This window comes from Hibiscus syriacus, unplaced genomic scaffold (assembly GCF_006381635.1).
Source record: "Hibiscus syriacus cultivar Baekdansim isolate YM2019G1 unplaced genomic scaffold, ASM638163v2 tig00110118_pilon, whole genome shotgun sequence".
Lineage (NCBI taxonomy): Eukaryota > Viridiplantae > Streptophyta > Magnoliopsida > Malvales > Malvaceae > Hibiscus > Hibiscus syriacus.
The window spans coordinates 182,130-194,020 of record NW_024062595.1 but is presented as its reverse complement, the minus strand read 5'-3'; the positions used below and the strand labels follow the sequence as shown (position 1 = coordinate 194,020).

Genomic DNA, 11,891 nt, shown 5'->3' with positions numbered 1-11,891 from the left:
TTTTGGTCTAAATGTGTAATTTGTAAAAGTCGAGTGATTTAAGTTGGAAATAAATATTTATGGAAGCTAAAGAGTATTTTAGAAGTTTGAATTTTGGATGAAAGCATGATTTAAGTTGTATTGATATAGTATCGATTTTTATTTTATATAGATTTTTATATTTTAAGTTTAAATTATGGTAGTATGATACTAACTTATAGTTGAATATTTTATATTATTATGTTATGTTGTCAGACTATGATAAACCTATTGATCTAAACGGTTGGAAAGGAAAGAAAAAAAATACTCGAATAAAGAATTAGCATATAAAGGTTCGGTAGTGAAGCAAAGGTGAGTGCAATTTATTTATTTAATTATTTTGATCAAGGACGACTTGCGATAAGTCGACCTCACATTATTTATTTCAAAGATATGAATTATGTTTTTATTATGGAATTATATCCGTAATATTTTAATAAGTTTTGTGAATGACTTTGGGTATGAAATGCCCATGTCATGTTTTATGAATATGATCTGAATATAATTATGATTCTGATATGATTTTTATCAAATGATTATGAATTGAAATGAAAGCCCGTTGTATGTTGTATTGAGAGTCAAAGGTACAATTGGCATGCCATAAAGTGGAGTGATTATATATTGATTTTGATATATTGTGGTGTACCAGTGGGTACACTAGTATATATATATATATATAACGTTGTGATTGCATTTTGTGTGCATAATGTGATTTCCGATGTGATAGCACTATGTGTGCTTATATGTTTCGATTATGATAATAGCACTAAGATGCTTATTGCGTACACTCGTCTGACTCACATACCTTATATTCTCTTACATATACTTTGGTTTGTAAAAAAATAAAACATAAAAGTTCTTAAAAGTGTTTGACTGAAAAGGAATGTTGACTGATTATTCTGTGTGAAATGACCTATTATGATTTTGTAAAAAAAATCACAAGATGATTTTTTCAGGTTTCTGATAAAGATACAACATGAGATATCTGGTTTGAACATTTTGTCTGAATTATTTTTAATGTTTTTATATATTTCAATCTTTTATTTATATTCTCACCTTTAGTATTGTTGCCTCACTAAGTTGTACTTAGCGCGTGATGATTTTCATGCGTAGGGTCTGATAGAGATACATATGTATTGTGAGGAGCTTTCCGAGCATCTTGTGAAGATCATCTATAATATCAGTATCAGTAAGACATCATCGATGTTTCTTTTGACTAGTAGTGACATGTATAATTATGTTATTAGTTTACTTTATCAGTTTTTGATTAAATAGTTTGTAATAGTAAATTAGGACTGTTTATTTTGACTAGTTTAGTTTATTAGTATTTGGTATGCTTAGAATATAGAATATTATGTTTTTTAAAATGATATGAAAATTCAAGTAGATATAAATGGTTTTAAAGTTGAAATATGAATGTTTAAAATTTTTTAAGCAATTGTGAATAGGGAATATTGCTTGGTTTGATGTGCAATATATAGCTTGTATTTTTAGATGTTACGTACTATGGGTGTTACGTTTATTGATATAAGAGCCGTATGTTTAGCCGATTCTCAGTCTAAATCGAGCCTATGTTATATCGGAAACATGTACATGCCACTAGGATGTCAAAATTACTGATATGGTATGGTCTAGTGATTATATTTATGATGCTGCTCCTTACTAATGTAAGTTTGTGATTTTGTTTATATGTCAAGTTCGAAAGGCACGAGGCGGGCCACTGAACAAGAGGTTCTTGAGGGAACCGCTAGTAGGAGTAATAATGAGGTAGAACACTACTTCAACGAGAGGGAGAACATGTACATCAAGAAGTGCCGACTCCATATCAAGGAATTTTTTATAGGCTTTGGAGGCTATCCTGGCTTGATATCAGCCGATAGTAGAACCTCACCTTTCTTCTTCTCCACGTCCTTCTCCAGCTTCGAGAATATCAGTTTCGAAAGAATTAAAAATTTTAGGAGCTACATAATTTAAAGGCGAAGTGAATGAAGGCCCAGTAGTGGCAGATATGTGGTTGAATGATGTGAAGATTATGTTGGATAACCTTCACTATTCTAATGATGAATGATTGAAGGGAGTAGTTTAACTTTTGCAAGGCCAAGCTCGCATATGGTTGATAAACGTCATGACACATGTTCCTCCAAATCAGATCACTTGGCTATTTTTCTTAGAGGCATTTCAGAAGAAATATATCGGGGAGTAGTTTATTACCCATATGAAGTAGGATTTCTTTAATCTAATCTAGCGTAATAAATCTGTAAATGAGTACGAGTGCGAGTTTAATAAGCTCGCTCGATATGCCTTGGAGATGGTTCCCATTAAGAGAGATATATGTGAGAAGTTTATTCGAGGTCTCTGCCCCAAACTGAGGGAACTTTTGTTGACTGCGAACTTGACCACTTTTCAGGAAGTGGTGAATAAAGCAAAAGACTTGGAAATGGCACAAAATGAGAATTATATAATAGAGCGGAGACGACAGTCTAAAAGATTAGGTGTAACATCCTCGTCTCAGTCTAAAAGAGATTGAGGCTCATGTTATCAGTACCAGAATAAATCTGAAAGTGGTGTTTCTGATCGTGAAGGATCTGAAGCAAAAGAAAAAGACCGACAAACTCATATGACAACCTCATGAGCTAGCAGATCAACTCAGTCACAAGATCATATGTTACCATGTTAGTAGTGCAGCAAAACTCACTTTGGAGTTTGTAGAATAATTTCTGGAGCCTATTTTAGTTGCGGAGATACCATTCACTTTATCAGAGGTTGCCTACTAGCTAGGGAGAGATCAGTACAGACTGAGAGGCCTACAGCGGTATCTCAGATAGGTGACCGAGGAAGAGCTAGAGAGAGGGGATATTCAAGGACATCCTCTAGTCCGATGTTCGTGCTTCAGCCATAATTTATAATATCAAGACTAATGAGGATCGTGATGACCCATAGATCATAACAGGTACTTTCTATCTTTATGATGAGTCTGTGGTTGTTTTAATTGATCCGAGTTCTATGCATTCCTATGCTACTTCGAAATTAGTCAGAGATAAAGGTATTATATTAAAACCCATCGATAGTGATATGATAGCTATAAATCCATTGGGTCATAGTGCTAGAGTTACACAGATTAGTAGGAATTGTTCGATAAAGATTCAAGGGGATTATTTTACATACGAATCTTATGGAGTTATCGTTTGATGAGTTTGAGATCATATTGGGCATGAATTAGTTATCTCAGCATCATGGTTGGGTTGATTGTCACATGAAGCGATTATTTATAAACGATGCAGAGGGTACTAAGATAATATTAATTAGAGAAAAAAATAAGATCTTTACCCAATGTGAAATCAGCAGTGACAGTAACGAAAACTATGGAAAAAGGTTGTACAGTTTTCCTGGAAAATGTGATTGATACCGAACATCTAAAATTTGATTGAAGGATATTCCAACAGTTCGGGAATTTCCAGATGTATTTCCTGATGGGTTACCCGGATTACCTCCTGATCGAGAAGTGGAGTTTAAAATAGATATTTTCCGAGGTATTGCACCTATCTCAATGGCTCCATACGGGATGGCTCCAACAAAGCTCAAAGAGTTAAAGAAGCAAATATAGGAGCTACTTGATCTAGGTTTAATTACACCAAGTGTATCTCCGTGGGGTGCACCAGTATTTTTTGTTAAAAAGAAAGATAGATTGATGCAATTATGTATAGATTACCGTCAACTGAATAAAGTGACGGTGAAGAATAAATACTCTCTTCTGAGGATTGATGATCTGTTTGATCAGTTTTAGGGTGCTTCAGTATTTTCGAAGATCGATCTTCGATCATGGTATCATAAGTTAAAGAGAAAAGAAGAAGATATTCCAAAGACGACTTTTAGAACCCGAAATGGTCACTATGAGTTCGTTGTGATACCGTTTGGACTAACCAATGCTCCAGTAGCTTTTGATGAATTGAGTGTTTCATTCGTATTTGGATCAGTTTGTGGTTGTCTCCATTGATGATATTTTAGTGTATTCTAAGACCAAGGAAGAGCACGATGCACATCTCCACATCATACTCCAGAAGTTGCAGGATAAAAAGTTATATGCTAAATTATCAAAATATGAATTTTGGCTATCATAGGTTGCCTTTCTAGGCCACGTTATTTCATCAGAAAGAATTAGAATAGACCCCAAGAAAATACAAGCGATAGTGGAGTGGAAAACTCTAAAAAATGTCTATGAGTCTGAAGTTTCTTGGGATTAGCTGGATTTATCGGAGATTTGTGAAGAATTTTTCAATAATTGTTTCTCCACTTACCAAGATACTTAGAAAGGATGTACCATTCGTCTAGACTGAAAAGTGCCAAGAAAACTTTGACATGCTTAAAAAGATTTTGATAGATGCTCCAATTTTTGTACAACCAGAGTCAGGAAAAGATTACGTGATTTACAGCGACGCGTCTCATAATGGTTTGGGATGTATTTTAATGAAAGAAGGTAAAGTGATAGTCTATGCTTCAAGGCAACTAAAAGTACACGAACGGAATTATCCAACATAATTATACATATCATAAGAGTTTAAAATATTTACCCACTCAGAAGGAATTAAATCTAAAGCAAAAGGGGATGGATTGAGATTCTAAAATACTCTGATGTGATTATTGATTACCATCCTTGGAAGGCTAATGTGGTAGTTGACACACTTAACCGAAAAATCTTTGATGCTATGAGAGCGTTAGATATGTAATTATCAATGAAAAAGGATGGTGCATTGATTGCAGAATTGAGATTGAGACTGCCCTATTGGATCAAATCAAAGATCTACATAATAAATATAAAAATTGTTTAGATAAAATAGATCAAGCGAAGAAAGACAAAATGGAAGTGTAACCCCTTAGACCCGCCTGGACATTATGCCCAAATCTAGGCGCTTACATATTGCATTCAGAAGTTCTTTTCATATTTAAAACAATGTTAAAATCCATATAACAATATAATATGAAATTTATCCATAATAAGGATTTATTCGATAATATATATATATATATATATATATATATATATATATATATCAGAAAACCGTATGAAACATTTACGGAACAAAATACTGGTAATACATATATATCAATATGGTAGCAAACCACGTATCACCAAAGTATAACAAAAGTAGTACAAAAGTATAACAAAGGCATATAGAGATACACATTAGTACAAAAGTAGGAGTAGTCGATCCTCCTAATGCCAAGTTTGCTAGCCTAGTCTGTTATTATCTGAAAAGGTTAAATTTACGAAATGAGCTAAAAAGCTCAGTGTGCTCCTTACGATATAAAAACATACATATAAATATTTCAGTAAAATCTGTTTATCAAACATGTTTTAAAAATATGATTACTACCCTCATCCGATCACCAGAATGTGTAGGTTTCCCATAGCCATACACCCACTTGTACACCCAGTAAGGGCTTACCCTGTGCACAAAGCAAAGGAGCCTGCGATAAGGCCTTATCCTGTGCACAAAGCAGAGGAGCATGCGGTAAGGTCTTATCCTATGAACAAAGCAGAGGAGCCTACAATAAGGACTTACCATGAGCACAAAACTGAGGAGCCTGTGGTAAGGACTTACCATGAGCACAAAGCCGAGGAGCCTACGGTAAGTAGTAAGGTCTTACAAGTCATTGACTAGGCCTGATATACTTCCTCCAATAACATAAATAACATGTATGTATTTGAATGAAAACGATAGTTTAATCCATTAAAACATGAAAATATTCCATTTTCAGAAATCATACGAAAATGCGATAATCTAGATATCATATCAGAAATGTATAGTAAATCAGATATCAAATAAACCTTGTTCAGAAAATCAAGTATTGTATCGTAAAAATATTTAGTATTATTAGAAATCTCAAACAGTTCAAACAGATATTTGAAAAAAGTAATGTAACACTAATAGGAAACACACCTGTATAGATCTGAGTAGTCTGATAGGAAGCCTACTATTGAGTTTGTCGATCACGATCAGTGGCAGCGCTAGATCCTACGAATCAGAAAACCATATCGGAATCCTAATATGAATAATATTAACCTTTATTTAAATAATTACAGAAACATACGGGTAACTCTCGTAGAACGTAGATTGAGCGGGTCTGACAGACAGAAAACATCGGTTTTAATCGACCTAAGTCCGGTGAAACACGAGTATCTTCATAAAAAATATATTCTTGGATCAATTCCATAACCAAATCACAAATAAATAAGCGAAATGCTAAAAATACTAAGCATTTTCGGATTAACGGGCTCAATTCAGGACTTTTGTGTCAGAATTTAGCAAAACGACTTCTGAATCGGACTCAAGACGTCGAAAAAAATAAAATATAACTTTTCAAAAAAATTTACTTTTTGGTTCAAAGTCAACAGTCAATGGTTCATGTTGGACCAGGTCGGATCGTCATGTCAGACAGGCGGGTCAGGTTCGGGCAGCCGGGTCGAGTTCGAGCAGGATCTAGAAACCTCTAGGCGATGAGACTTCTCCACTCGTAACGCGTACGGTGAGTATAGGTTGAAAAATTATTTTAAAAATTTCTATATCTATTTTAAGGCGTTTTGAAACACTAACCAAGCTTGGTTCACAATGGAGAACAATGGAGAGCTTGATTTCGAAATGTCAGAAACTTTATCTTCATTACCCCCTCACACGTCGATGACAACGGATACAAGAAGGACAACGGTAAACTCGGAACGACGCAAGGAACACGATGGTGTAGGAGGTGTCGAAAATGGAGCAATGATCGACGTCGAAACAACGATAAAAGATTTCTTTCAAAAAGAGGCAAATATTAAGAGAGAGAAAATAAAATAAAATTGAAAATTTTCTAGATTTTGGCATTATATAAACCCCAAAAAAGAAAATAACAAAATCACACTATAGTCCCCCAACTTTAGTTGCTTTTTGAATTTGGATTTAAATTTAATCAAAATTTCACTTTGGTCCCCGAATTTAATTAAAATTCAATTTAGTCCTCAAAAATTTTTTAGAGAATTTTAGGCCCTATTTCGGGGTGTGACAATTCTCCCCCTTAAAAGAAATTTCATCCTTGAAATTTACATGATGTAAACAGATGTCGAAATTGAGCCTCTATTGACTCTAATATCTCCCAAGTAGCTTCTGAGGGTCTACGGTTACTCTATTGAACTTTGACCATCAAAATATGCCTATTTCGAAGAACTCTCTCATCCCGATCCAAAATCTGAACGGGCTCCTCCTCATAGGAAAAATCAGGTCTCAACTCTACCTCATCAACCTGAATGATGTGACTTGGATCTGGACGATATCACCTCAATATGGATACATGAAAAATATCATGAATGCGACTGGCTGGGGAGGCAATTAAAGCTGATAAACAACAGGTCTGACTTTTTTCAGAATACGATACGGCTCAATAAATCTCAGGCTCAATTTACCTTACATCTAAATCTCAATACTTTCTTCCACGGAGATGCCTTCAGAAAAACTTGATCCCCAACCTCAACTTGATATCCTTCCGTCGCTGATCTGCATATGACTTCTTCCTTCGAACGCTTCTATCAGACGATCATGAATCAATCTGACAATATTCTCAGCCTCTCGAACTAACTCTGGACCCAAAATATTTCTATCATGCAACTCTGTCCAATAGATAGGAGTACGACAACGACGTCTATACATAGCCTCGTACGGTGCCATGCGAATACTTTCCATGTAACTGTTATTGTAAACAAACTCGACTAAGGATAATAAATCTTCCCAAAAACCATGAGAGTCTGTTACACAACCTCGTAACATATCCTCAAGCACCTGGATCACTCGCTTAGATTTACCATCAGTTTGTGGGTGAAAAGCTTTATTGAAATTCAAACAAGTACCTAGAGCCTCGTGCAAAGCCTTCCAGAACCTGGAAGTGAACCTCAGATCTTTTAAGATATGATAGGCAATGGAACACATGAAGTCTAACAATCTCATAAATTTACAATCTAGTCAGCTTGTCCAAAGAATAATTAATTCGAACAGGGATAAAGTGAGCTGACTTGGTGATTCAATCAACAATCACCCAAACAGAATCCTTTTTGGAATGAGTCAGAGGAAGACCGGTAATGAAATCCATCGTAATGCGCTCCCATTTCCATTTAGCAATCTTAATTGAATAACATTCCAAACGGATGATTGTGCTATGCCTTAACCTGCTGACAAGTTAGACACCTCGCCACAAAATCTGAAATATTCTTCTTCATACCAGTTCAAAATTAACGCTCCTTGATATTCTTATACATTTTGTCCCCGCCAGGATGCATAAATAAGGACTACTATTAGCCTCCTGAAGAATAGCCCGTCTTAACTCATCAGCTTTAGGGACACAGTAACGATCGTGAAAGTACAAAATACCATCATGATCCAAAGTATACTCTGAACTCGATCCCTGCCCAACCTGTTAAATAATGGGAAGTAACGAGCTATCAAGGATTTGTTTAAGCTTAATCTCCTCGGCCAAAGTGGGTTTAACTTGCAACTCTGCTAACATACCGCCATCATCAAACAAACTCAAATTACAAACAAGGCTCTCAGATCGAATATCGCCTTACGGCTCAAGGCGTTGCCACCATATTGGCTTTCCCTGGATGATACTCTATCGCACAATCATAGTCCTTTAGAAGCTCCAACCAGCGACGTTGTCTCAAATTCAACTCTTTCTGAGTAAGTAGATACTTCATACTCGTATGATCGGTATAGATATAACACTTTTCTCCGTAGAGACAGTGTATTCACATCTTCAAAGAAAAAACCATGGCAGCTAACTCCATATCATAAGTGGGATAGTTGCGCTCATGAGGCTTTAACTGACGTGACGCATAAGCGACAACCGTCCATCTTGCATCAAAACACATCCTAATCCAGAGTGAGAAGCATCATTGTAGATAGAAAAGTATTTCCCAGACTCAGGCTAAATCAGTATTGGGGCTTGAGTCAGAACAATCTTTAGTTTCTCAAAGCTAGCTTGTTGGTTCTCAGACCAGACAAATGGAACATCTTTCCTTAGAGGAGCTATAATAATGGAGAACCCCTCAACGAAACGATGATAGTAACCAGCTAAGCCCAAGAAACTATGAATCTCTAAGATGGTTTTGGTTGCTTCCAGTTTAGAATAACCTCCACTTTACTCGGATCCACCCAGATACCCTTAGAAAAAGAGATATGTCCAAGAAAAGTCACTTCTCTGAGACAGAACTCGCACTTGCTCAACTTGGCGTATAACTTATTTTCCCTTAGAGTCTATAGAACAATCCTTAAATGCTCATCATGTACTGCTTCAGTTTGAGAATACACCAATATATCATCGATGAACACAACTACAAATTGGTCCAAGTAAGGTCGAAACACATGATTCATCAGATACATAAAAGAAGCAAGGGCATTAGTTAACCCGAATGACTTCACTAAAAACTTGTAATGTCCATACCGAGTAGGAAAGCAATATTTGGGACATCAAAATCTTTCACCTTGAGTTGAAAATAACCAGACCTCAAGTCTATCATTGAAAAGATAAAAGCCCCTCAAAACTGGTCAAACATATCATCGATCCTAGGCAAAGGATATTTTTTTTAACCATGAGCTTATTCAGTTTCGTCTAATCAATACAGAGTCTCAATGTCCCATCTTTTTTCTTACAAAGAGAACTAGGATCCCTACGGTGAAACACTGGGTTGAATAAATCCTCTATCCAAAAATCCTAGAGTTGAACTTTCAGTTCCTTAAGCTTCTTTGTGGCCATACGGTAAGGATCCATCGAAACTGGGGTAGAACTGGAATATTTCAATCCTAAACTCATCTTCTTTATACGACGGCAATCCCAACAACTCTTCAGGAAAAACATCGGGAAATTCCTTAACAATCTGGATTCCTTCATGTCAGATTGGGAACTCCTATTATCCATAATATAAGCAAGAAACACCTTGGAACCCTTCCTGATCATCCCCTCAGCTACCAAAGCAGACACAACATTCGTCAGGAATCCACGACGTTCCCTGATTATCACAATCTTTCAGTTATCTGAAGTCTTCATAATAACTCTATTGGACTAACAATCGAGATTAACTCGATGCTTGTTCAACCAATCCATGCCAAGAAACAAGTTAAACTCCTCCAAAGGTAACTCCATCAGGTCGGCCAGAAAGATCTACCCATACATCTCTATAAATACCCTCTAAAAATATGATCTAACTCTATAGTCTAACCTAAAAGACTTTGAACCGTCACCAAATTCTCAATATTCTCAAAAGAGATATTAAGACCCTTAGAAATGGAATATGACACAAATAATGGGTAGAACCATTATCAAACATTGCAAAGTAGGGAACTGAATGAATATCAATAGTACATGCAATCACATCAGGCACATCGCGGTCCTGTCAATGTCTAGCAGCGTACACCAACCCAGGCTGTCTGACCTCAGATCTGGCTGGACCCCTACTCTGAGAAGCTTGGCCTCTACTAGTTAATCTCGATGCTCTCACTTGACTATGACCCCCTGCAGGAGTCTGAACTGTACTTTGAGTACAAGAGAGAGTATGAGCTAGTGTTGAACTGTATGAGATGGCTCTGGAAAATCCCTCAAAGATGGTCACCAAACCACATCTAAAATAGGTACCCAATTTCCTCCTGCATTCACCAAAACCACGTTTCCCACAATGCTCATATGACAACAAAGGTTACAACCCAGAAGAACCACCATGTCTAGAAGACGGAACAGCTGAAGAACCTGATGTCACAGGCCTGGCACTCACACCACCTCTCTGAAAAGACTCACCCCTACCTCTCTTGTTGGGGCGTGTAGAAGAATCAATGGAAACAGAAGGCCTCCTGAATCTGTCTCGATCTCGATCTCTCATGCGCTCCATACCAACTCGCTCTATCTCCTCGTGGTCATGGCTATCTCAACCAAGGCATCAAAGTTCCTTTCTTGGTGGTAGCAACTCGACTCCTTATCTCATATCTGAATTCATTCTCGAATCTCAAACACCGATCAAACTCAGCGTAAATAAGTCTAATAGCATAGTGGCTCAATCTGATGAACTCAATCTCATAGTCCATAACAAACATATCACCCTGTTCCAAATTTTGAAACTACTGGCATCAATCATACAGATATCTCTATCCGATGCCTTGAAAAGATCCCACGTCAACTGATTCCCCAGAATGCTACCATAAATCAATTTCCACCATCTGAAACTCTCATTCTTCAGCATAGCTAGGGCCCCTTTAATTTCTTCTCAGGATTCAGATCCATCTTACTCATTATCCTCTTCGTATCCTCTAACCAATACTCAAATCAGTCGGAGGTCCACCAATAATGCCTTCAAAATGAACTACTCCAGTAGTTACCAAAGACTTTAAAATCTCAACAACATACATATTCTAGGAACTCTAGCAGCTCTTGAAACATACGAAAGATATCCCTATTAATGGCATCCTCATCCATATCAGCGTCCTCGTCCTCAGTGACGGGAGGGTCTCTCGCAGGAGTAATCGGATCATCTCTAGAAATAGACGGATCTATCTACGGGACAGAAAGATTCGATGTGATATAGGATCATCTATCGTAACAGAAGATTGAGTCACTCGCCCTCGACCATGACCACGACCTAGCTTACGACCTCTAGTCATACTCATCGAGTAAATCTACAAAGCTCTACAGAAAGAATTTGAACCTAAGTTAGACTAGCATCAGGAACCTCGAATATATTTAAACTCATAAAATAAGGTGGCACAATTTTTGAATAATATCTTGAAAATCCAAATTTTTAGACTCATCCACAGTCTAATTATTAAAACTGAAAGCTCTGATACCTCCAAGTGTAACCCCTA

The 11,891-nt window shown here is 36.7% G+C and overlaps 1 protein-coding gene across 1 annotated transcript; it reads right to left on the bottom strand.

Annotated features, from left to right (window-relative positions):
• Positions 1–7,520: 7,520 nt before the first annotated feature.
• Positions 7,521–8,558, bottom strand: LOC120215442. The gene is made up of 3 exons (XM_039213135.1): positions 8,553–8,558; positions 8,266–8,457; positions 7,521–7,829 (listed from the first exon to the last, which is right to left on the bottom strand). The coding sequence occupies exons 1-3, from the start codon at positions 8,556–8,558 to the stop codon at positions 7,521–7,523; spliced, it is 507 nt and encodes a 168-aa protein (XP_039069066.1).
• Between the last annotated feature and the right edge of the window lie 3,333 nt (positions 8,559–11,891).